We start from the raw sequence: 27,791 nt of genomic DNA on the forward strand, positions 1-27,791 counted from the left end.
AACAGCTTGGGCAAGGGGTTCTAACGAGAGAACAAACAGTGCGGGGCTCAGAGGACAGCCCTGTCGTGAGGATCTAGAGACAGGAAACAGAGAAGAAAATGTACGCCCGGTTAAGACGCGTGCCGATGGATTAGAGTACATAACTTTAATCATCCCAATGAAAGATCGGCCAAAGCCCATCACCTCCAGCACAGACCATAGAAAGGGCCATTCCAATCTGTCGAACGCCTTCATGGCATCCAAAGATAGGAGTGACATTGGCGTATAAGATTCCAAATTGTTGTCAAGTTGGTCCTTATCATCTTTATTGTCCCAATAACCAATACACTCCCAGCTATTGTGGACAGACTAATGACGACACACCTCCAACCAACCTGAGTCCGTTGTAAGATATTTTGAGAAATACGCTTATTCACTTTACTGCAGAGTTGGATAAGAAGATAAATACCACTTTCATAGCTGTGCATTATATATGACTGGTTTACGTAGGGTTAGCTTAGCTAACTGGATAAATGCCCATCTAGAGAGAAAATAGGTGTATTTCTTGAAATGTCATACTTTTCCTTTAACACCAGTGTCTGAAAACTAGTGAACAGAGAAGTCAGAATAAATTGCTTGAATATGTTAAAGGTTTAAATTTACGACCTCTTCCAGTCTAAGTGTACACATGCAAACTATCCTGTTTCTCTACTTAAAGTGGCAACCCTTAATGTCAGTCCTGGATTTTGCGACTATATTTACTGGTGTTAACTACAAATGTGCTTCAATACTACAGGTCTCAGAATACAGCAAAACAAACGTGAAATGTTTGGCCTGCATTATCAGCAACTTGATGTATAATTTTTTCCTGGGAGTGTTGCCACAGACACCTGGTTCATAATAACGTCAATATATAAATATTGCAATATTTTCATCGGTGCACCATATGTAACCTTTGTGTTACCTCATTCAGCAGTAGATGGTGACGTAAAAGAAAAAAAAATCTTCTAGATTATTACTAATATTTATGTATTTTTATGTACTAATGGATTTTACAATATCCACATAACAAACCGACCGAGTCGATAACATCTAGTTAAAAAGTAGTGGAAATAATCCTATTTGGAACATGACGTGTTGCTAATGAGGTCATCTTGCAGAGTTGTGTCTGTCAGACAAAACAAAGGTTGGGAGCCACTGAGCCAAAGGTAAATGTCAAAAGCAGCGTAGAAGAAGAAATTACATCTGTGCCCATGAATCATCTGAACATCTGTGTAAACACAGCAGGACGCAGACGCTGTTTCCCTCCTCTGACAGGTAACAGCTGTCATTTGTTTGCGCCTGCTGATTGGAGCTTTTTCCTCCCATTTTTTTTTCTCCTCCCATTCTTGGTATCTATGCAGAGGCAGAGAAGCAAACAGAAATGCCAGTCATCAATATTTTAAACTATAGGCTTGGCATTAAAACCAGAAAAAAAGAAGTGTGTTAGTTGTTTGCTTCAAGGGAAGCCCAAGCATGCCCCTCTGATGCATGGACGCATAAATAAATAAATCAGGTGTGTGGTCTCAGTGAAACAGAGGGTGTAGAAACAGGAGCTTGGACTGATGCTCCGATAAATAAGTAAACGGTGTAGATGTACTTAAGACGAATAGTGGGGCAGAGACGTCCTGATGAAAGCTCTCAAGAAAGCCGTTGAATATTTAAAGTATCTGGGATTTCCATTGATTACAAAGCAAGCTTCCTCTCAGGACCCCGAAAAGTTTTCAAGTTGCTGCTTTTGAGGTTGTTAAAATGCAACACGCACATCTACATGTTCATATTTATTGGGCAGATAATGTGCAAGTGGATGATTTCATGGGTCTTTTCATTAGGGATGTACCGAATGGAAGTTTCAAAGCTTCATTCTTAACATTGAATACTGCACAGCTCGTTTTTTTATTGCATATTCTGTGTTAATGATATTTCTGCACAGTTGCAGATACAGATTTCTCTTCACAATTAGTATTATACTATTTGTAGAATTGTATTCCAGAAAATGCCGCGTAGGATTGTCTCAGACTCATGTGATCCAAACAATAACTCCAGAGCATTGTGTCTGTTGTAGCATAATGTTACTATAAGCCCCATTTAATCAGATTAAACGTTTAAGTCAAAGTTTTTAGGGGTATTCTTATTTTTTAGGGTGATGACATCATAAAATATGTGGACCTAAATGGAATCTTTTAATGTGAAAGATGATATTCGGTACAGAATAGTACATACATTTCAATCTGTAGCTTTATCCTGTCTCTATTGATGTTGCTAAGCTCTCACTGCTCACTTAACAGAGAGATCACGTCATTTATACAAATGTGGCCAGTGTGACCTCTTTTTCTTTGTTTGCAACTGAAATTTGAACAAAGAAGACAAACTTTATCAAACACTGCCCCTGCTGATGATCCTCTTCTTCTGATTTCTATCCAAACAAACCAGAAACATCAGCTTTAAAAAACAATCATTGTAAAGTCAAAATAATGGCATGGTTTTGATTATCTAGTAACTACTTTTTCTATTTCTCCTCATTGGCTCCTTCCCTCTCCCTTTCCCTGATGCATCATGGGACATCTTCATCTCTCAGCTCTCCCAGGTGCGTAAAAACACACATTCCACCGCACCAACAAAGACCAAGACAAAGACAGCCATCTTCTTTTGTCTGGGGGACTGCGGTGTTCGAAGTCGAGCGTGTCAGTGTTGCAAAGACTATCATGCTCAATAATTCATCTGGAGTCTGATCAAAGTTGACTTCAGAGCAATTTTAGGTTCAAAGCACAGCTGGTGTTTGCTGCAAAAGAGTAAAAGCTTTGTAAATGACGGCAGCTAGAACACAAAATTTAATTTAATCTTCATGTTCTGTCGAAGATGTACAGAATATGGCAACATGCAGCTAAATATATCTGAATTAACTTCATAAAAATTGAGAAGCTTAAGAGTGCAGACTTCAGTGGTAGCATCGAATATCCCCTGAGAACATGCAACACACAGAATTATCCTTAAAAAGTGAAAAAGCCTTTGAACTCTGCCTAATTAGTGGTTGGTCGCAGCCCTGTGCTCTGGTGTCTCTGACTTGTTTCCACTCAGCCTGTTGGCGGACAACAAACGGAAAAAAGCTGCTGTAAATTTGTAATCCCATTTATGACTTAAACATGATCCACAGTATGAATTATTCAGAGATACGCACAGCCGATCCGTTGGCTTTGGGGCCGGACTGGAGTTGTCTTAGCTTTGATTTTTCTTGTTCTCTGGTTTCTTTCTTTGGACACAGTGCTCATCCACATGAGTCGACTGTGTGTGTTTCATTTCCATATTCATCCATTAGGTCAGACAAAGTGCTGCTCAGCTATAGATAATACACCATCGTCCTCAGGGGTGTACACTCAGGCTCGCTCAAATTAATAATATAAGCCTTTTCTACAGTTTGTGCACTTGGTCGTTGGCAAGTTCATGTTTAGGTTACCACACAGAAAGAAGAAGAAAGAAGGTGACGGGGAGATAAAGAAATGTGCCCAAGCTAATTTATCTGTGCGCTTTTAAAAAAGGGCTTTCAGCCCACAGACTCAGACTGAGGAAAATTGTTCACAAAATGTGTGAAAGGAAGCTTGAACCCATTTCTGGGCAGAAGGCAAGGAAAATATGAAAGCAGATTGGTTAGACATGACTGTGCCAGACTGGAGACGTGCCATCTGTGTGCTGTAATGTCATATTCAAAGTGTCTTTTTGACATGAGATGAAGATAAATGGCTTCTCTTGTACTGTATCAACATTCAGTTTATCTAACCTATTGCAAGTATTGTATACTGTATGATCCCCCTAATGAGGGAAAGAAAAAAGAAAGTAAAGGTTGCTGTCTTTCATGTTGCAGATGTAGTGGTTTACTTGCCTAACAAATCTCCCAGCGACCACATTTATTTGGCTGCAAAAAAAGGACTGAGTTGCACCTTCTTGTTTAATCACTGCTGCAGATCCATTCAGCGTTCAAACTGAAGGTCACTGGTGTGATACCACTGATATGTAATATGTTACTGTGAGACACCAACTGTCTTGTTTGGAGGCTTAACCTTAACTTCACCACACTGCAAAAAAGAGGGACATCATGCAGTCAATAAGTTTGCTCAGAGCGCCTGATGTTTATGAAGTAATAATTTGGATTGCAGCAACACATACCGCATAATCATAAAGACAACAATCTAAAATAATAACACACATAACAGAGTATTCTTTTTAAAAAAGAGAAACCTACAGATGTGAGTGTGTGGGAGTACTAGAATTGCAGTTTTATCCGTTACAGTTTAGAAAGTTTACTACAAAGGTTGTAATCCCGTCTCTAACCTCCAGCTTTGCTACATGAGTAGCTTTGCCCAGAGCACGTTGTTCAGCTCTGTACAGTGAATTAAATTTACTCAAACTGCTAAAAGCCTGACCTATCAACAATTACAAGCCATTAAACTGCTACTGCACAACTGCATGAGATTGTGTTAGTATTAGGGGTAATATGAACGTTCTAATTAGTTAGTGGCATCTAAACAAACAGTAAAAACAGTCATGGATGGGTCACTAATCAGTTATTTAGTTCACAGCAAAAACATGCATTTCCTCCTCCTCATTATTATTATTATTATTATTATTATGATTATCATTATTAAATAATCATCCTTTGTTAGAATTTGCTTTAGGAGAGAAACTAAAACAATAGTATCTGACGTGGTAAAGATTCCATAAAAAGCACAATTTGACAAAAAATACAAAAAGGCATGAATGAAAATGAGTCTTTATCTCCTAAAATGTGAATTAACCAAAACAAGATTGTTTTAAGATAAATTAACGTACTCAGACAGAAATGAACATCTGCTGAAAAGGATTGTGTGATATGAATGGAAGCTGCAGAACAGCTACTGAATTGCCCTGTAGGTGAGATTGTCTGGAGATTATCTTTGAGGACGATCTTTATTATTATAGGATTGCCTTTTATGGCTAAGATGTAATTAAGACAGGTGCCAAAATAAACCTTTAATTCCTCTAGTATTTACCAAGTGGAACCTGCACTGCTAGGGAGCTTATTGCCAGATGTGCAGTATATGCAATATCTCAACAGACAACAATATGATAATGTATTGTAATATAATACAACATTACAGCAGGATTACCATGTGAATATATAGCTTTTCCCACACAAACACCAGATGAACTCGAGGAACTGTACATGAGTCTTCCTTAATTAACTCTTTAAAGCGATGCTCAATTTGTCTGTTCACGAAAACAAACATGTGCCCATCTCGCATAATAAAATAATATTATTATAATTAATAATATTTTCACACAATCATACTAATTGGGATTAGGGCTGCACACTATGAGGAAAATATGTGTTATGCGATAATGTTGTTGAATGTTGCACTAACTATATTCCTTCCGATATACAAATATTAAAGAGCACTCAGTTCTGCCCATGCCTACGCTCTTCTACAATACAACAACAAAAGCTCCTTGAATTAAGAAAACTGAAAGGAAATCATTTCCAACATTATTTTATTAAACACAAAATGAACCATTAAAACAAAGAAAATAGTTATTATATTATGTAAGTACAGATTTCTACTGTTTTTTTAATCTCTGAAATTTGTTTATGATATTGCGATGACGATTAAGAAAAGCGATTTATTGTGCAGCCCTAATCATCCCAATTCATGGGGATACATATGTGGACATTAGGCTAAGTAACCTTTTTCAAAGTTGATAATTTTGTTTCACGTTTGTGACCTGGTAGCCCATATTCCTTTTTTTTTTAAATTTTAATTCCAACTTTGGTAATTTGAATGTAATATTTTTCACTGGGTTGTCCACATTTATATAGCCTTTATGAAACAATAAGGTAAGAACGCATGTGGCGAAGCATCTAATATTTTAGTCAATCTTTGGAACATGTAGCTTCACCACGTAAACAGTAACATCTGCCGTGGCATTACGTTGCCTATAGTGTTAGTGCAGTGGGATTCTCTGAGCACTTCGGTTGTCTTTTTCAAAGTCCTTCCTTCACATCTTTCCTTGACTTCATGATGTTTTCCATTGCGGTCAAGGAAAAGTGTTTAGCAAAAGACATAGGATGTATTTTTTATTTATTTATTGACTATTTGACCGCAGCCTGAGGGTACACAGTATGAAGAGAAGGCAGCTGAGCTCCACACATGGCTGCTCACCTTGCATGAAGCCCAGATGGGACGTATCAAGCACTGACATGTTGAGCTGTCCCGCTGCTTTGTCTTGTCCATTTTGTTCTGATGACAGGTCTGGATATGGCCACAATTATGTGCCCATCAGCTGAACCGCTGAGCCAAAATCAGATTAATTGTGCTTAATCTTGTATCAACAATCAGTATTCTTTGTTTGTGGGTATGGTGGCATACTGGAACATTTAATGTCATTTGGAATAACTTCTCTAAATAAAATAATGAAGTGAAGACAAAATGTAGCTGTACTCTATCAAGTGCTGTGGTCCTCATAAGAAAGCTCCATTGTAGCTGATTAGGATTTACATTGTAATCCCAAACAACTCCCAAGAAACCTCCATATTTTCTCTAGTTTTTAACACTCAGACAGTCAAAGGGAGCTATCTAACCTTTTCTTCTCCATTGGTTTTCTAGTAGCAGGGTAAGTGCCGGTACAGAATGAAACTAACGGCGTATTAACCGAGCTGTAACAGATTTCACCTGGACTCTACAAAAGAGCTCATGTGCTGTTTTTATTTTGTCATCCAGGAGCTATCGGAGGAGCGTCATTCTCCTCCGCTGCTCACAGTCAACGGGCCCGGCGAGGAAAAGCTGTTTCGCAGCAAGAGCGCCGAAGTAGAGCTGACGGTCGAGAAGGAGAGGGTCAAAAAGATGTTGTCTGAAGGGTAATGACAATGTTTTATTTAATACCTCATGCCTCTGTGCGCACCAAGCTTATTCTCTGGAGAAAAGAAAGCTTAATGGCTTTAATAACTGTAAGACAAGCCATGATGAGCCCCTCTGGTATTTTACATTCATGGGAAAGAAATGCAGTACTTTTACATCTCAATGTAGTCTTACATTGTTCAGTTTAGTCTTCAGTTTGCGTTTGTTAGTTTTTGTTTTAGTTCTTTATTCACGTAATTAAACTATTACCACTGGGTACATAGTTGTACAGTACTGCATCTTATCAGCAAATTGTGTGTTTTGTACGGTAAAAAGGAACTACAGGTAATCTGTTTAATACACTTAGTGGAGTTAATGTATTTCCCTTTTTGAAGTGTGATGAAGTTAAAGTATAAAGTGGCATTAAATGGAAATACTCAAGTACTATCAAAATTGTACAGTAGCACTAGAATGTGTTTAGTTACTTGCAAATGTAACTGCAAATCTACTCCGATACAATGGAACCAATTTTTTACACATAATAATAACTTGTGCCCTCTCTGAAGTACTGTATATCTGTAGCTCTGTAACATCACTTGTGAGTGTATACTGTATCAGTGTGCTCTGCTTGATTCAGGAGACAGAGGAACGTCTGCTTCACAAGGACTGTTTTTACACCTCACTATGTTCTTCTGGCTCAGTGTAGGATTTGCTTTTAATAAAGAGTGTGATAGAAAAAAAAATGATTATTCAATCCGACAGCTATAATGCTCTATGAATCTTTCATGAGTGCATTCGTCAGACAGCTTACTTAACTTATATTTTATTTAGGATCTTTGTTTGACAACTCAAAAAAAGGGGGCACCATGCAGTAAAAGTGTACGCTCAGAGCTTCTGATGTTTATGAAAGAATATTTTGGCTTGCAGCAACACATACAGCATAAGAATTAATTAGAAATAAAAGCTGCAGTTGTGAGTGGGTGGGAGTACTAGATCTTTTTTATCCGTTACAGTTTAGAAAGTTTACTGCAAAGGTTGTAATCCCGTCTCTAACCTCCAGCTTTGCTACATGAGCGGATGGAAATGCGCGGAGTACTTTGTTGAGCTCTGTACAGTGAATTAAATTTACTCAAACTGCTAAAAGCCTGACCTCACAACAATTACAAGCCATTAAACTACAAAACATTTAAAGAATGCATTCCTTCACAATTTATTTTAAAATAAAAATGTTCATAAAATGTTAATCTGCCTCACAATGATTTTTTTTAGTTTTAGTAGTTCATGACAAAAAGGAAAAACATTTTCACTTTTTCTCAGACCCATGGTCCAACTTATTACCAAAATTCACTGAAGCTGTTCACAGGTTTTTGAGAAATCCTTAACATAACAAAGTTGAAAACACAACCTAATTTTTACAGTGACAGCACTCTGGATTTATTCTACAATCTACCCACACTGTTTTCCATCCAGAGAGCCGAGCTGGCACCATAGACTGTGTATAAGGATGGACGACACATCTCCCCTTCCTCCATCTGCACAAAAGTGAAGCCAAAATACCCCAAATATGGGCGCCGCCATGACGTAATTTTGGAGTCTTCACTGTAGGGATCGGGCATCATGGAAGTTCTGTCCGTATTTCCGCCCGACAGACGTCAAACAATAACGTTTCACCCCCCTTTTTGTAGCATCAAATAACTAACAAATAACTCACCGATGTAAGATTGTATCCCTCAGTTTTTCTTACAAAGCATCACAGACTTTTTAGACTTTAATCTGATTAAAAGAGACAAACTTTTTATAACAGAGAGCAATACGGTTCTGTCTGAAACATTAAAATACAGGAGCTTATGGCTCCTTAAAATAAAATGAAATAAAATAATTGTCCAAACAGCTGGTACAGCGTGGTATAAATGTTTCACTTCATTACCTCATTAACTTCTAAATTGTTCTCAAATGCTTCTTTCTGACAGTAACAGCTGGCCGGCATCATGTCTTCATCATGTCTTATCAATATTTTGTTTTTTAACAATAGATCAAATGAGCAAATAAAAGTTTTTAGCAAAAAACTCTCTGATAAACCTACCGTCCAATAACTGCTCAGCACCGAACCGAAATGAATTATTCCTGCTTTAAGTGAACTGTCTTTTTGTGACTTCCCCTCAGGTCCATGTGTGAGATCAACCTGGAGGCCGAACTCTTCACCCTGCAGGACAGTAACGCCAAACTAGTTGAAGCGCTGCAGGAAGCCAACAGCGGCGTGGAGCAGTGGAAGAAACAGCTGGCCGAATACCAGGAGGAGACCGATCGCCTCAGAGACCAGGTGAGGGATAGAGGGTGGACACATGAACACCTTGTGATAAAATTTCCCTGCAGCTAATATCAATATAGTGCATAATGTTTGGTAAAAGATGACACTGTTGAGGTGTTGATGATTCAGCTCAATTGTTATTTTTGAGGTTTGAAATTCTGCACCAGCAGTTTGGGCTGCAACAAACCATATAAACAATAATGCACAATTTTTTTCTAGTATGATTATTTCTTATGTCGGGACGCGTCAGTGCATTATCAAACCATGACTAAAGGGAAAAAAGAGGCTTTGTTTCAATAGTTTGGAATCTGTTTAACCCATTGTAAGGCTAATTTCACCAGATAGAGTCGCATGAAGCATCAGTGTTGTTGCTGTGGTAACCTGCAGTTTAAAAGACTGTACTTTGAGTATAAAGTTGTTGTTTTTTTGCCCATTAAAGGTTTTTTTTTTTCTTAATTTTGTCATTTGAAGGTCTAAGTGGATGTAATTTGTTGTACAGATTGTTAAAGCCTTTTTTTAAACTCACTTTTTATCATATTTTCTAATTTTTGTTTTTCTATAATTGGTCTGGTAAGTACCATGGCCTATTAGGGCCAAGTATGAAAAAATAAATAAATACTATAAATATTTCGAGACAAAAGTTTCATATTTATGAGATTTAAGTGGCAAATCTAAGAGATAAAAATTGCAGATTTCCGAGATTAAAAAGTAGAAAATCTACGAGAAAAAAGTTGCAGATTTATGAGATTCAAAGTCCGAAAAATAATGTTTGGATTTACACCTCCAGTGTTTTGTTTTACACTCCCTGTTGAACTTCATCGCTTCACAAGCAACACAGATGCTGCTGCAGGCCGTGCAGGCCACTATGTCTGCAGCAAACTCTGAAAAATACTGTGTTTTGAAGTTTAAGTCACATACGCGCCTTACTTAGTTCAACAGGGGGTGAAAACAAAACACTGGAGGTGTAAATCAAAACACTATTTTTCTGACTTTGAATCTCAGAAAGCATTACCCTTGACTAAGTCCTGTTGGTGGTTGCACTTGATTTGAGACATTGTTTTAATTGTCCTTTAAAAGAAGAATAAGTGTGGCAGACAACACATTCCTCCCAAACGTGGTGCGCCTGTGGGGGCTCTCACAGTCTCCTCTGTCACAAGCCCTGGTGCTCATACCTTTTACTTATGAATTCAATCAGCGGTGATGGAGCAAGACCATGGAGACTTTTGTACACAAAACAGGCAAATCTAAAAGTTTTACAATTATGGAAACTTAAAATTATGTTTTTTAAGGATCTTGCAGATACGGTAGGAGATCCAGGTAGATATCCAGAATCTTTAGGGTTTTTAATAAAGAGTATGTGCTTCAAACACAAGTGAGTTAAAGAGTCAGTCTTTTGTGACCAACCACTGCTGAGTGATGAAAAATGTGTCACTAACTCTGCACCACTTTTGATTTTGCCCGGGAATGTTGCTACACACTCAGTTAATCATACTGCAAATAAAAGGGCTTTCATCAGTGCGCCATTCTCCATCGTGTTACCTTGTTTGGCGATAGATGGGGACTTAATAGACATTTGTTTAAATGTAAATCCTCAAGGTTATTACTTTTAAGAAAAACGAAAATGGCAAAGGGATCGTCAACCTCAATTGAACCTGGATAGACTTCCCCTTTCTTTCACTGTGCTGAGTAGAGTGTTTTCATACAAGTGCTGCATTATGTGATGCTTCCTGTCAATCACTTCACACCCAAAGGAGCAAAATATATCCTTCAGCAAATCTCTCCAAAACAAGTCACTCTATAAATTATTTTGTCACATCCAAGTATTTTATTTTGGCATCTACATCTGCTGCACAGTCATTCCTCTCAATGTAGTTAGGATACTGTAGACCTAATAAAGAATAAATTCACCAAAAATCTGTAAACATAGGAGTTATTTAGAGTATGCATCACTTGGGGAATTATTAACTAGATGTGCAGTAGATGGAAGTAAATTAACTTTAACTTGCATAACCATTTATTAATAATTGTTTAGACCATATGCTCAGGGTTATAATTTAAACCAAAGAAGAAAGGTGAGAAGAAATAACAACTCTTTATTTAGATGATATCAGAAATACAGAGTATGTTTTTAGTCTATGAAACATCTTAATTGTAATATTCTGTTGCTGCTGTGACAAAAGAATTTCCCCGTCTGCCGTACATTAAAGGTTTTCTGATTCTGAATTTCATTACCTCACTATGTTACCACTCGTATAGCAGCTGCATATGCTGATTTATTTTATGCATACATATAGAGCTATCACACTGAAATCCCCACATGTACTTGTTCCCTTCCAAACTGGAGATGCATTTTTCATCCAGTCCCCTCTCCTCTTTGGGATATTTCTGTTGACAGGCTCCCGTGGTAATCGCAGGGCCAAAACGCAGACATTTCATCTTTAATTTAGAGAGAGAAAATTATGCCTTTGGTCAAGCTTAACAAGGCTTCTTCATTGTGACACAATAAAGTGCTGCTGCAGCCGGTCTGCAATGAAGCTATTACCACCAGTGACAGAAAACTGACCCTTTTATTTTTAGCCCATGATGTTTGAGTGAAGGTTACACCGGCAAACACACACACGCATCGCTACACACACATTGCAGCAAAGTCAACCAGGTGGCTGGAAGTAGAGTAGGCCTCCAGGGTTTGGCAGCGGGGTGCTGAGGGGGGCAGGGATGGGATTTTTATTTAGGGGGCTGGGGGGACAGGACACCCTATACTGCCCAGCCTCTTCCCCCCTCTCTCTGTTCCAGTTAGAGGTATAAGATAAATGATCGTAGGTGCAGGAGAGAGGCTGGCTGCCTTTTCCTCCATCATCCTGTTCTTAGCTTCAGCCATGTTTTTTTTATCCACAGAACAAGGTTTACTTTCTGGGTCGGCCTGCTCAGTAAGTGACACATGGACTGTGATGCTTTTAAGTCATTCATTTGACTTTTAGTTAGACATGTTTTTGCTGATTTGTTTTGTTTATTTTTCACATTGAAGACGCCTTGTTACCTTGTTTTGCCTGTCTATTTTGTCTATATGGAATAATATTGTATGAAAACAACAACAACAGCCTCTCAACAAACAGCTCAAATATGAAATGCAAAGACAATTGATTTCCATCCAAATCACAGTTCCAGTGGGAGCTGTTTGCTTTTTGGTTTCCGAGTTTTGGGGATTTATTTTTTTGGCAACTATGTTTTTTGGATGTAAATCAAATTCTAATTAATTTCATAGATAAACATTTTGTAGACTCTCCAGCTCTTTTCACAAACTTTCTAAATATAGGGAGCTCAGAGAGTTCATCAAAGCAGCACAATTATAGTTTTGTTGAATAGTTTAGTTAAACTAATATATAATCCATGGTTCTAAAATATCAGTAGTCTAACTGTTTATGGATACGTCCATGGAGCTGTCCGTGGTGCTGAAGTGCAGATGGATTTGTAATTGCTACTTTTCTGTCACATCCACCCTTCAGTCAGTTTTGTCTTGTCTGTATACATTGGACATAATAAATTGTCTGAAACTGTTATGTATTATCTAATTCAGAATTTTAAACATTGAACAAATTAATGTGATTCAAAAGATTGATACAAAAATCATAAATAAAATCCAATGTTGTCATGAAGACAATGATCTGCAACATTGCCCTCAATCATTTAATGCAACCAAAGATTATTTTCATTATTGATTCATCTGCAGATTATTTTCTAGATTAATGGATTAGCCCTAAATGTAATATACTGTGAAAAAAAATGACATTTATAACTGCGCTAAGAATACCATGATGTCTCCAGTTTGCTTGTTTTGTCCGACCAAAATTTACCATCAACCATCAATTCACCATCTATTAATGACAAACAAAAGCAAATTTTCATATTTGAGAAGCTGAAACCTGAGAATATTGTGCAGATTTGCTTGAAAAGTGATTGATTAATCAATTATCAAAATAGTTGTACGGTCAGTTGTAACTGCCGTGGATCAAAGTTTTTTTTTTGCTACATCTGAATTCAGCTCACTTTAGACAGTAATCAGAGGTTTTGCAGGTTTGTCTCCATGTTTTTTTGTGTGGAGTCCAGAGACCTGGAGCTGGTGCCTCTGGGGACGTTGGCTGTCACATACAGAGCTGATTTGACATGGTTGAGTCTTCTGGGATCATGTGGACCCGTTAGCCCACCGCGGGTTCTCTGAAGCTGGGCTTGGATGGCGTGCTTTAAAATTGTCTGTGAAAATACAGAGGAGATACTACAGGGAGGGAAAGGGAAATGTTGATAAGGGAGAAGAAAACCCTCTCCCCTTGCATACATTTACATATCAGGCGTTAGGCTGACACAGATATCCAGGGGGAATTGAAATGTAAGAAACAACAAGCATTGTGATGATTGATGCATCACTGGCATTAAAATAAAAAGGTCAACAGTTAAGGCATCTTTTTTTGGAATTTCACCATTTTCCTTTTCTTGGCATCTATCATGCATTGTCAATACAAGGACGCAGCAGAATTTCATATCAAAGGCAAATATCAATATTCATAATTTTTTTCTCTGAAATTGCAGAACACAGTAGCAGAATGTCCGTCACAATGTTCCAAAGCCCAAGGCAACGTCCTCAAATGGCTTTAATTCTCTCTCTACCAACAACCCAAACCCACAGATTTTGGGTTTACTATCACAGAAGATGAAACAAAACCAGCAAATATTCACATTTGAGAAGCTTGAATTGTGAATCTATAAACAAACTGGTACTGGGATTCAAATCCTTACACTCCTCACAGTTGAATAGTTGGCACCAGATTATTCTAGTTGTTATGAGTAACGTGGTTTCACCCGTCACCTGTGATCATGACTGAAGTCAGGTTTCATCTACAGCAGCTGACTGTAATGAGGACACACTGACATGCACAAGCACATTTGATCCGTTTAATCAAATTAATGCAGCACTCTCATTTTTATCTAATTATCTTAATGGAGGGACTGTCGGGTTAGACCGGAGTCATTTCAGCACACAGATTTATGAAAATTCTTTTAGGGGCATTGCTCAGGCACATTATTCAGATCTTATTGTATTTTTTTTTTTTCAAACTGTGCAGATAATGTCAGATTTAGAAAACAAACAGCAGTTTTTAAATGAATCTGTGTAAACCTTGTTATCAACAAATCATGTTACTTCAGACTGTGTAAACACAATCGGATTACTTTCACAGTTTGCAACACTTGTAGTATATTGTTTTTTTTTGTGACGGCTCAGTGGGAATTGAACCCCTGAGCATTGCTCTGATTGTCTCTTACATATTTTGTTGAGTTATGTACTTATGCATTATCCCAAATGTTTCAACAATGTTCAAACCAGTGAAATCTGACATTTTTATCCAGTTTTAAGCCACATTTTTACGATATACATTTTAGATCTTGGTAGTTTCTAAACATATATTTTAACCGGATGAAGGATTTTAGTCATCAGACCTGGATCTTAAGTAATCAGACAAACGAGCTGAGCAAACATTAGTGGCAGCTCGGCTCATAGCCCCTCAGAGATGTCCTCTGTCCATCAGAGAAATGCGGATTTTTAATATGAAACGACTTTTTTCAGTGTTTTTACCTGTCATTATCACCTGGTCCGTTTGTTTTGGAGAGGAGACCTATGCTAGTAATTCCTTCAGTGTTCAACCTCCTTAATGATGAACACTGAAGGAACCCTAACTGAATGTCGTCTCTTTTATTATTTTGATTAAGAGACCCCTAGTGGCAGAAAATTACAGACTGTGTTTAAATAACATCATGTTCAGACTTCAAAGGCTGAACAGTTTGTCCTTGTTTAGTCAAACTGTCACTCACCGTCTTTAACTTTTACATTAGTATGTTAAACATAAGGAAGTGGGTCAGATTGGGAATCATTATTTTTCACAAGGTCACATCGTGTGTGTGTGTGTGTGTGTGTGTGTGTGTGTGTGTGTGTGTGTGTGTGTGTGTGTGTGTGTGTGTGTGTGTGTGTGTGTGTGTGTGTGTGTGTGTGTGTGTGTGTGTGTGTGTGTGTGTGTGTGTGTGTGTGTGTGTGTGTGTGTGTGTGTGTGTGTGTGTGTGTGCGTGTGTGCGTGTGTGCGTGTGTGTGTGCGTGTGTGCGTGTGTGCGTGTGTGCGCGTGCAAGTGAGTTGTGAAAGGGAATGAATCATCGTGTGTGTGTAGGCGATGACCCTCTGTCTGTTTTTCTCATTTCCATCAGTAGTATTCATCCAACTATTTGTATGTGACCATATTACATTATTTGTACACTGCTGCCATTATGTAAAAAAAACATTTTAATGCTAATTTAGCTGGTTTTTGCTCATGTCTGGATTTATAAAACAACCTCATACGTTTGTTTATGCAACATTTCTGAAAGCTTATTATTGGCAGCCGAGATCCCAGTACATCGTTCTTCTCATTAAAATGGATGTCTGTTTATTCTTTTTCCAAGCATATTCATGTTTCTCGTGTCTTTCCAATAGCAAATTATGGAAAGGCCTGATTATATATTCCCATGAAATCTGGACTGATCAGCTCTAAAAGGATTAGAATAGATAATAAAAGGACGGAGCCTGTGAATATTCTCATTTGTCCAGGTTATCCCCGAAGCAAATTCAGTCAAAAGCAACTGGACTTGGATATTTGTCTAGGAAGACGTTTCCCCTCTCATCCAAGAGGCTTCATCAGTCCCAGCCTGGTCAGATGTGTACATGAACTGATGATAACCAAGTCCAGTTGCTTTTGACTGAAATTGCTTTGGGGATAAATTAGACAGAGACTTCCTGAAGTGATTTTTGCAGGCTCAGGATCAGTTTAACATCTGTGAAATGCTGCAGAAATACAATTATGTTTTAACATTTAAATGTATTGGTTGATAAAATTTATACTATGTTTTGTCTAGTGTTGCTTGTTCACTTGCTTCATAGACCATATCCCTCCAGTCCTCCCTGACTTTGGGTGGCTCCCAGCCAAATTCTGAATAATGTAAATGTCTTTACCAGCTTAAAGGCTCTCATTAACGTAGCTCCAGTTAGCTAGCTCGGGTCCAGTGATGCTGAGCCTGGGAAGACAGGGCCTTTTTTCATGTGCTGCTCCCTCTCTCTGGATTTCTTCAAGAGGCCCCCACCTGTTCAACATTCAAAAGATCCCTCGGAACAAACCTGTTTGAACATGCCTTCCCTTCCTTTCTGCCCCTCTGGGCTCTTTTTTAACCATGCTAGTGGTGTGACTCTAGGGATGGATGTGTCAGTTGATCCACCTCGTTGGTCCAGACTGAAATTTTTGTAAAAATTTGTTCATGGCTCCTAGAGAATGAATCCCCCTGGTTTTGGCGATCAACTGATCTTTTCTCTTGCAGCACAACATCATTTGTGGTTTCGAGAGCGCTGTTTCAATAACGATAGGACAGATGGAGGTACAGCTTCGCAGAGCAACGAGCATGGCTGTAAACTGTTGTAATGTTAAATGTCCGTAACTACACTGAGAAATGTGTTGTAATATTAAGTATATATTGTGTGAATGTGTGTGTGTGTGTGTGTGTGTGTTCCAGGTGGCAGAGCTCGAGGCCCAGCTGGGGCATCCTGCTGCTGGTCAGACTGCGAGAGAGGAGCTGAGTCAGTCACTGGAGGAGCTGGAAGCGCTGTTGAGCGCCAAAGATCAGGCATGACCCCAGATCACTGCACTGCACACTGTCCAAATCCTAAAGGGAACCTCAGTGTGGAAAGCCAGCTTATACATACATACACCAGCACACATAAAGCACTGGCAGTTATCTACTGGATATGTTTGTTTTCAGTTTGTGAAAATAGTCAATGTTAGTCAATGTTGTTAAAACACTGCAGAGATTCAGTGAAATTGTTATTTAGTAAACGTATTAAGCCAGGAGAGCTGAGAAAGAACAAGTGCCAGTTTGAGTATTTATTTTCTAAATCATATTTAAGGCTTTTAATACGTTTCTTTCTGGTTCACTGATCTTGTTTTTGTCTCAACCGAAAGATGATTACAAAACAAAATGTTGAGAAGAGAATGTGCTTGGGGGATTTTACTTATGCCCTTCCAGTGTCTATTTCTACTAAGTCCTTGATTTATCTTTTTAGGCACTGCAATTTTTCTTGGTCAGACAAAGGGGGCTTTGATAAAATACCACAGCCACACAGGCCTGGGACATAATGCAGAGCTGCCACCTACATGTAAAGTTAAAAATCAGCTCTGATGCGAAAGTATCACCTTGTGAATATTTGTCTCTGTTTGAGCCAAGTCAATATCCATCAAATGCATTCTGGGCACACTCAGCCAAAACCCATTTTCTCTGGATAAATAAAACGAACATTTAAGTGAAAAATTCCTGAAAAGCAGCTCTCTGCTGTCCTTCAGCCTGATTAACATAACCATGTCTGTCACGTAATATAAACAAGTTTTAGTTTAAGCGACAGGATTTGTGCAAGATCACAGTGGTGTGTTTGAATCTCCTCCCTGGAGACATCAAGGAGTCCCTAATCTTATCACCAGCCTCGTTCAATGACTCTTGGAGAGCCACATGAAGTGTATCGGTGCGAAACATAAGATGAATGTTTCATGTTCTGATAAATGGTGGATGTGTGGGAAGGCGGTGTTGTGACAGTTTGAAATCATTGTGTTTTCAGGAAATCCACAATCTACAGAGCAAGAAAACAGATGTGGGTGAGCTTGAGAAGGAGAGAGAGGAGGCCATGCAGAGACTCCAGGTAAGATGACGACAGGCTTAGCGTGTTGTTGTTGTTTCTCTCTTCTGTATCATCATCATCGTCATCTTTGCTTTCCTGGGAAATGACACTTACTGTACCTCAAACAGGCTTAATGCTCAAAGAACATAATTTAGTTTAAGTAATAGGTCAATCACTCTCTGCTATCGGTCTGAAGATGATTAAGCCTCCGGGGGCACTGGCCGAGACTTCCTATTCTGTGCACTGATTTACAATATTTCCAAAATTCCAACTGTGGCCTGACCCACCCTACTCTGCCTCTGATTGGCTTACCCTGATATTGTTACCCTAATCTTACCCATTCTAACCCCTCATGCCTAAACATAACCAACCGCGGAAGGCAGTACAAGCCAATCAGAGGCAGAGTATGTAGAGTATGTTCCTCCGCCACAGTAGGATGCGTAGTTTAGCCACCGGGTCCAATTAGCAACCCTAGACATAAAAATAGAGTTGGAGTTGAGAGACGACAGGTCTTTAAAAATGAGAAATGTTGATGGGTTCCAAGATTGCATTTGCCTCTTTTAGCACAAGTTCATCTGCATGCAACCAAAGCCTGCTCAAACGACATTGGTCAATACTACTCCGACTCCAAACAGAGCCAGACCACTTCTGCTACCCAGATCTTGTCCCGTTGCCTACGGATTCTGCATTCATATGCACGTCAATATACTGGACACTTTGAGCTCATACTGTAAATACAAGAGTTTTACATTACAATATTTTTTAATTAAACAACATTTAACAAGAGAAATAAGAACACACAACAAATAACAATAACAAGTTGCGCCCCCCCAACCCCCAACCCCGTCTTCTGACAGTGAATAGGCCCCAAAAATTGGAGAATTTCTGACTCAGATCATTCAGTAATACAGAAATTCAATACAAAACAATACAATTACGTCTGCTGTAAAATTGCAGTCTGTATTGATCTGTATAAAATAAACTATCAAAACTGGAAAGTGATTACTTCATAACTGTTGTGTTTCAGTGAGTGAGGGCGTTCTAACTTTAAAGACAGACTTTAAGCAGGATTTTAACTCTTCTAAATCATGATAGATGTGACTGGTTGGTGGTTCTGCTGCTCAGATTGGTTCTCCTCACCTATGTTGTCATTGTAACCTGTTTTGGGGATTTTTACTTTGAAGATATTCATAGCAGAATTGTTCATAGTGTGTTTCGAAGTTATTAATGTATCTGATTTTGTTGACTTCACTGTATTACATTTCTGTTTCTATATTTTCACCTCATGTTGTGGTCTCAGTTGGTGTGATGTCTAGATGCTAGACTCAAAGCTTTCTTAGTAAGAAACACCAAAGTCTTGTAGAACGCTGACTGTTTGTTGTTGTTCTCCAAACAAAAACAGAGAACAACAACAAACAGCCAACTAATGGAAAAAGTACTGATACTGTAACTATAAGAGAGACAGCACATTCGAGACCTGCAGCAGAGAATCAGTACAGGAGAACTGAGGACTTCAAGGAGAAAAACAAAAGTATTGAGTCCCCACACTAATGCAGGAGGTTACCTGATGCATATTGCATAGCCTTAATTAGGTCCTCTATCATTTTTACTAGGGGTGTCAGTTGTGAATTATATATATTCATATTTGACCTTTGCTGTCCTTGTGTTCCTCCCATAATCTATTCATTGGGGCATTTGGCTAACAGAATAACCTCATCAAGCACAGAATTGCACATTTAGATATGTGGTATAAACACTTGATTGCAGTAGCCATACTTGTAGCCATACAAGGAGTGAAGAATTTACAGGCATTCAAGTAAAGCTGAATTGGTCTGGCAGTTTGATTCAAAACACTTCATTTCACCCCGGGCGGCAATTTGCAGAGGCACGTAGAATAGTAAAGTAACACAATACAGGAAAAGCTTCAGCCTTTACTTGAATTTTTAAAAAATGTTTTCTTGTTAAAACCTGCAGAAATAAACTGTATCTGCCACTTTTACCTGATCCAAAGCTATTGTACTGCAGTACAGTTTGAATGGTTAATTTCAGTCTTTCTTACTGTATGCATATGTTGAAATTTAAATGTACAAAATTACACAAATACAGCACAGAAAGAGTTAAGGCACATTGACACACTGGGATAAACTGTACTCAACATTGTAACATAGTTTGCTGAAATTGTGTAATTTTGATATGTAATTGTGATCTGTTCTGCTTTCCCAAACTTAAGCTAGAGGAACTATACAGGCAGAAGAAAAGCAATGTGCGTTGTTGTCAACTCTCTATCCCACTTTAATATTTATTATCCGTGCATATTAATGCACAGTGATGGTAAAAAAAAAACTGCAGGGAACAATACTCCAGCCTAACATTTGCAGACAATCAGAAACTCTTGAGTGATTTACAATACCACTCTGAATGGTAGTATTTTCTTTTAATTTTAGAGCACTCGTCACGCATGCTAATGTCACATAAATACAAAGAAAGGACAACAACCCATGCAGAAAATGATGTGAACACTGTATTAACAACAGATAATGTGTCTGCAGGATCTGGAGAGACGAAACGGCGACTTGGAGGATCAGGTCCAGAGTGCTGAAAAGACGCTGGCGTCCAGCCGAGAGGAGCAGGACCAGGCGGAGGTCGAGGTCCGACGCATTATCGACGTTCTGGACGTCAAAATCTGCGACCTGAACGAGCTGAGACAGAGCTTGGCCAAACTCATCGACAAATAGCCACAGCAGCAGTTGGGTTGCATCTCCACAGTCAGCGCTGGTTCCACCCATGTGGCCTTGATTTGTGTTATACTGGTCTAACAGCAGAGCGTCAATCAAAGCAATATGAAGGAAAACCCGTTTAAAACCTTTTAAAACCGTGTTTACCTTCATGGATTTGTGTTTTTAAGATCAGTGCAGGTAAACAGCAGGTATCAGAAACATGAATAAAGAATCATTGGCACAATAATACTGCAACCTTGGTATGATTCTCATAAACAGTCGACAGTGTGGTCTACTACGTGTTCTTCCATATTAAAGTTCCTAGCAGCTGCACGACCCTCAGACCCTGATGAGGAAAATATGATTTACACACCAGGTTTTTACTCTTTTCACCACCTGCCATCACTGAACACTCTGAAAGCTTTGGATCAATTTGCTCTGCAGAACAGTGCCCTCTTCCTCTTTTTAAAGCAATTGCAATCCAGTGTATTTTGTCAAAATCTGACCAGGTGGTTTATAATGTGTAATGCAGAGTTTTGGCTGCTAGAGGCTGATAGTCTTTTCAGTGATGGTCTCAGTTGTTTATGGTAATTAAACTGATGTCTCAAAATGACTGAGGTAATGATTTACTGATTAGCAAATATACTTTAAAGCACCTCTAAAAGAGGACTTGCACCAAAAACAGATTTAAAGCTTGCTGTTTTGCAAAAGTAGACATTTCCAACCAGTATCAAAGTACTTTCTACGTATTAGTCGTTTTGGTGTGATGTATCTTTATTTAATACAAAGCTGGCAATGCACTTGGGTTTGAATATTCTCTTACTGAATTAAGAGGCAAGAGTAGCAGTAAAACAGGGAAAGAATCAAATAGATAGTGGCCTGACCGTGACCTGTGTTCAGTAAAAGCCAGCGGAACTCTGTTTTCCTGCAGAGCTGGAGGTCTAAACCATTCAAACCATGTCTGAGCACAGTAAAACTGCTGTACTGTAACAGCAGAGATTGAGATAAAACAAAGTTTAATGGACAACATTTTTAAACCGCTATTAGACATAAATATTTGATCAGAACTCTGGACATTTGGTTTATAGGTACAACAAAGCGACTGTCCATAAATGTTTTATTCACTGCAGTTTGGTACAAGACGACATTAACTAATAGCACATAATATCACTCCTGTATTATTATGGCTTTTAGACGTTCCTTTTTTAATATTACTGGTAGATCTCAGAAGTAATTGAATTAATAGTTAGTAAACATGTCTACTTCTGCAGAATAACAACCTTGAGTTCGTGTTGGTGTCATCCTTCCTTTAACACTGTGGAGATGCACCCATGGGGAGTTTGGTCAGGGTAAGGACATATGGAGGCAAAGACCCTGAATTAAGTCAGCTCCGGTTCACCATCAGCAGCATGGACTGGCCTCTCACCAGCCAGAACATTAACAAACTCAGAGATGCAACAACCTGCTCCCATTCTGTCCTCTGAGGATTGCCAGTGTACAACGATTTATTTTTTGGTTCATTTTTGATGACTGCTCTTTTCTCACCACTTTATTTTATTATTCATGTTCATCGATGGGTTACTCAAAGTCAGGATGGGAAACCAAAGATGGCTCCCAGCCAAATTTCTGCTAAATTCAAGTTGCGGCTGGTAGTTTAGCCTCTCCACCACAAGGCTGCTTTGACAGGTAGATGAGCATTCAGAGGAAATGTCCAGATGTGTCCATGTGGACTGAGACACCGCTTTCCCACCCTGTTGAGTTGAACCTGAGACTGCACTTGATTGTGTTTGTGCCAAATTTGATTTTGTTTACATGTGTCATGTGTCCACAAAATGATTCAAGTTCTTTTTTATGTACTTTTTCTGTATTTCTTAACACTACAATTTCCCATAATAGTAATAATAACCCTAGAGAGAGCATAGATCACTGAGAGCACTGCATGAGCTCTGCAGAAGCCCCGTACCTGCCGAGAGAGAGTGTGTGTGTGAGAGAGAGATTCTTGGCAGTGAGCAACCTAAGACTGCTCGAGTAAAAAAGCACAACTGCAGTAGGTTTAGCAAATAGGTAGATAATTGACTTGTCTGTCAGCTTTGTACGTGAACTTCTGATGCACAATATCTATCGATCTTTGCTTCTTTCCCCATGACGGTAATAATAATATCGGTACGAATTAGGTGCATTCAGCTGATGCCAGAATTCTTCTGGCATTTCAGATTGTCCCTCAAATGTCACAATGAATTTTGTTAATGTAATAAACTATCAGATAATGTTCTAGCATCCCATTTTTACATTTGCCTGCGGTTATTAGTTTTTAAGGATTGCGCCATTGAGCTGACGTTTTTCTTATAACCACAATTTATATTATAGCTTGAGTTAGATTTTACCCAAAAATCTAATAACAGCTATTATGTTACTGCATTATGTTGTTATTGATCACATTTAGGTTATATTATGCCTTCTGTGCAATAATGTTTCATCATTTTACACTATCTGGGAGATAGTGTAACAACATCAAGTCTCGCTGAATTAGCAGCAGCAACGTTTCTAGTTTAGAGGCCTGTTCATAGTTATAAGTCATATGTAGGCAATGGCTTTAAATGGCTTCACCAGCTTTTTCTCAAACATGAAGAAAACAGCACAAGCTCCTTGCGGTCGATGTCAGAAACACTTTGCTTCACAACAGCCTTATTTCAGTGTATCATGACACAATATCAGCGCTGTTCCAGAAAGGGATAATTTTTCTCTTCAGGAGCATTTAAGTATTAAGTTATTGTACTTAAAAGGGTGTAATGACATGTAGGTGTCTATGTAGCACTATACCATCAGCTGTTGTATATTAGAATGCAAAATATATCTTCAATATTCTGTATTTACAACAGGGTTAAGGAGAAATCCACCCTACATTTGAGACCTTTTAGGAAACTGCAGGTGATTCATTTTCTTTTTGAGTATATGGCTGTCGTGGATATTAACAGCATTAACACCCCTCATTGGGAGGAAAATCACAGAAATCCACAACTGAAGTGTAAATAGTAAATGCATGTTGCGGGGCATCACACACAAAAATCCCACAATAAACATTTAAATCTTTGTGGGTGGATTCCTTGAATACACTGGAATGAGGTCCTTTTAAAACACCTGTTACAAGCTACAGCTACGAGAGAATGCAGTACCAAAGATGCACCACTGTTACGCTAAAGCCACATCAACTGGAATAAACAACTTTAGCATGATGCTGAAGTTCATCTTAATTCGATTATTTTAAATTTATCTTTGATATTAGCTGCTCATCTAAAACATTTGGCCTTTCAGTATGACTCAAAATACCTCAGAATAGTCCATTTAGTTCAGGTTCCTTTAATTGAAGTATTGGTGAATAAAAAGGAAAACTGTTGACTGGTGTTGGGTTGGTCCAAGGTCATGATTTTGTTGTTTCACAAGAATTGAATGAGAGCAAATGTTTTTAATGATAGACAATGTGAGATATGTTCCATATATATATTTGTATAGAAATGTTTAACATTAAAACTCAGTCATGCAAAGTCACTGATGTGGTCTTTGTGTGATGAAAGGGCAAGAAAATGTTGCGCAATTCAGCACAAACTCCCACAAGTTTATGTTTTTGAATGGTATTTAAGTCCGCAGCAGGTATGATATTGAATTTCTAATCAGCTGATAAACTGCAACAGTTGTGATGAAGTAGTGTTGGCAGACAGTACCTTTCTCATTTGGATTAAGCCACTACCAGCTATGTGAAATATATTCAGTCTGTACTAACAACAGAGCTGTCAAGACTGGAATGTGCTATTTTGTGTCCCAAATTGAAATAAAAATAAATGTAAAAGGAGGAAACCATTCCAAACCGGCACTGTGCCATTCAGGTTTTGGAGTGCACCCACTGTTAGTTTCGACCAGTGCCAGTTTCAACCAGCCAATTTACTGAATGACCCAGATATCTCAGTAAAGTGGCTCCTGATGTAAATTACTTGCCAAATTCTTCTCAGGAATATCTTGACCTTCATATGCGAACATTTAGCAAACAGTAACTAGAGTTTATTGCACCAGCTTCACCCTGTTTCAGTCAGCCCGGTTACATTTTCATTGCAGTTAAACATTTCCCTGCACTGCCTCATGATCACGTATTGCCCATTTGAAACCAAACCATTTCTTTCTGTCACTGAATAATAAAAGTCAGACAAGCAGCATCATTTTCTTACATTTATTCTAACACAAAATGTCTCAGAGCTGATTCAGTAAAAATATCTACTTCAGCTTCTTCTTGGGACGAAGGTTGTTGGTGTGTCCACACTTCTTCTTACGGCAGTTGACAGCACGGGGGTGCAGACGGGCATAGCACCTACAAAACAAGTGGTGAGGGGTCAGCTATAGGAATGTCTCAAGAACCAACATTTCAGTTCAGTAATTAACTTAATCGTAATAAATCCTCACATATTGCTGTGGAAAAAAATGTATTAGTCTCAAAGCTATTCATTGAATTTGAGGTCAGGTATTTGAAATTGTGAAACTATGGTACTTTAAATCCATGTAAGTCAGTACTTTTATTAAACAATATACTTTTATAAAACTGACAAAACCAGATTTGTTATTGTACCATTTGAAAAGTTTGTCTGAACTTTAACCTACCACTTCAAAATAAATAAACAGCAGAATTGTGAAGTCATCATCAAAGACTTACTTGCGGCAGATCATCTTGTCGCAGTTGTATTTCTGGGCCAGCTGTCTGAGAGAAGGCTCAATGATGCCACCACGCAGACGCAGAACCAGATGCAGGGTGGATTCTGGAGGGCAGTAAAAAAACACATCTCAACATCAAGACACATTGTTTAAGTTTACAGTTCTGTGAGACTGTTCAAACTTTTAGTTTTTACTGTGGAAATCGACAGACTCAGCACATCTGGCCTGGATTTTCATAAACTGTTACCTTTCTGGATGTTGTAGTCAGACAGTGTGCGTCCATCCTCAAGCTGTTTACCAGCGAAGATCAGACGCTGCTGATCAGGGGGAATTCCTACAAACACAACAAAACTTGTCAACCAAACTGCATGATACATTTGACCATGAACAACACTTCTGTATTTTCAAAGGTCTGGAATATAGTATTTAGAGGGCATGTATCGGCACATGAAATACATATTTTTTTAAGATTATCTTTTGGTAGTTTTCCAAGCCTTTTATTATACAAGACCAACAGGAAATTGGGTGAGGGGGAGATATGCAGCAGAGGGACAGAGGTCGGAGTCGAACCCGCGGCCGCTGCCTCTGGGACCTTCAGCATCTTTACATGGAGCGACTGCTCTAAAGCAGAGGTCTCATGTTTTTTTAGGCCAAGGGCCCTGTAGCTGAAAGAGAGACAAAGCAGGGACCCTCATACTACAAATAAGGTATTAAATTAAGTTGCATATTAAATTGGGCCCAACACTTAAGGTGGCCTAAAGCCTATACACAAAGCTTTATAGTGGTGCATACAATATCAACATAGTACAATGATAATTATTAAGTCATATTTGAAGGCACATTGAATCCTTCAGCTTAATTGTATCTGTGCAAGACTACCTTGCCTATAAGCCCATAATCAAGGTTGTATTATTACACTTTTTTAATGTTTTTGTAAATGTATCATAAATTATACATACGAAATAGCTTCCAAAGAGCTTTTAGTAGAGTCATCAAGTGCAGGTTTCTCGCTGACTAACTGTCAAGAGACCCATCACGTTAGGACTCATATGTGACGACTCACCTTCCTTGTCCTGGATCTTTGCCTTGACATTTTCGATAGTGTCGCTGGGCTCAACCTCGAGGGTGATGGTCTTCCCCGTCAAAGTCTTCACGAAGATCTGCATGTTTGCAGGCTGAGAGAGAAAAAAACTGCCGTTAGCTCAAAGTTTAGACATAAATCTGACGCCAACCACACGATAACTGACATCCTATTTCACGCCAACGTCACAGACCTGTGTAACACGGTCATTAACTGTTAGGGCTGAATTTGTGACATCGCCGCCTTGTTGAACGTTTATATTAATTGTAAAAAGCTGTTAACAGTCAACTCGGTGTTAGCTAGCATTAGCATCAGCGCGGCCTCGCCACATGCCTACCGCTAGCGTGGAGCTCAATCGCAATTTTCTCTATTTTCTGCCTTCAAACTGAGTCCGAAATAGTTAATACACAATTACTGACGATAAAGTGGAAACAATATATCGTTTTAATCACATTTAACAACTCAACGTTCACTACAAATCGATGAATATGTGCTGAACACAACGTGTACCCACCCGGCCACTAGCTGAGCCTCAACGAAAAGAGAGCGGAAAAGGCTGACGACGGAATACGTCACTTCCTTCTTCTTGTTTCCTTGGGAATAAAAGCTTGTGAGCATCATTCATATCATATCATCACTGGCATATTAATACGCTTGCAAATGTTATTAGATTTTTTTATTAATACAAGCAGATAGTATACCCAAAACAAATAACACTATAATAAAATGGTATGGTAAGCGAAATCGACAGCACACAAATTATTCAAAGAAAAATGAGTTAATGATAATAAAGGACAAAAAGGGACGAAAAAACACGATAATTACAATTACATCGGTAGGATCCCTTTGGTAGTAGTTAATTTTCTTTTTGAAAACATCATCAGTTATTGTTGTAGATCAAAACTATAGGCTTTTGTCTGAGAGGAACAACACAGATCCAGAAAGAAATTTTATTTTAAACTTTATAATTACAATACTTTTTTTTTATTATTGTTTATTGTTTTAATTTCATTTCAGTATTTTTTTCCAGAAAAATAGACCGAGGAGGGCGACATCGAGCAGTGTGATTCACTAAAAGCTGCCAGTCACACTGTCGGTCACATTAATGCCTAAGTACAACATGATTTAATGGTTGATAAATTGTGGGACGTTTCGAGTTCTGAACCCCCTGAATTATTTGCTTTTCATCTCTGGTTTGCAGTTCAGTGTATTGGGGACACCGCACAGTAGTGATTGGGCTGGACTGTTACAAAATTGAGTTTGACTGACACCTACTGTTGTACTGACGGAAGTAGGCCTAATGTTGAGTGAATGTGCATGAACAAACCAGCATCATATGTGAATTTGTACAAGTAAAGCAAGAAGATACAGTGCATC

At 38.6% G+C, this 27,791-nt stretch overlaps 2 protein-coding genes across 2 annotated transcripts in view; one reads left to right on the plus strand and one right to left on the minus strand.

Annotated features, from left to right (window-relative positions):
• The window catches only part of homer3b (homer scaffold protein 3b), a 50,235-nt gene extending 27,325 nt beyond the window's left edge, over positions 1-22,910 (plus strand). Inside the window, exons 6-10 of the mRNA XM_083940426.1 lie at positions 6,768-6,904; positions 9,048-9,204; positions 16,769-16,879; positions 17,862-17,942; positions 20,471-22,910. Of these exons, the coding sequence (XP_083796552.1) occupies positions 6,768-6,904; positions 9,048-9,204; positions 16,769-16,879; positions 17,862-17,942; positions 20,471-20,656 (672 nt within the window). The 3' untranslated portion in view covers positions 20,657-22,910. The remainder of the gene's footprint in view (positions 1-6,767; positions 6,905-9,047; positions 9,205-16,768; positions 16,880-17,861; positions 17,943-20,470) is intronic.
• Positions 22,911-24,843: 1,933 nt separating this feature from the next.
• uba52 (ubiquitin A-52 residue ribosomal protein fusion product 1) lies at positions 24,844-26,962 on the minus strand. The gene is made up of 5 exons (XM_083940359.1): positions 26,929-26,962; positions 26,397-26,508; positions 25,581-25,667; positions 25,335-25,437; positions 24,844-24,995 (listed from the first exon to the last, which is right to left on the minus strand). Exons 2-5 carry the CDS (start codon positions 26,497-26,499, stop codon positions 24,902-24,904), a joined length of 387 nt encoding a protein of 128 aa, XP_083796485.1. The 5' UTR covers positions 26,500-26,508; positions 26,929-26,962; the 3' UTR covers positions 24,844-24,901.
• Positions 26,963-27,791: the final 829 nt, after the last annotated feature.

The sequence above is a fragment of the Echiichthys vipera genome, assembly GCF_963691815.1.
Source record: "Echiichthys vipera genome assembly, chromosome: 3".
NCBI classification, from domain to species: domain Eukaryota; kingdom Metazoa; phylum Chordata; class Actinopteri; order Perciformes; family Trachinidae; genus Echiichthys; species Echiichthys vipera.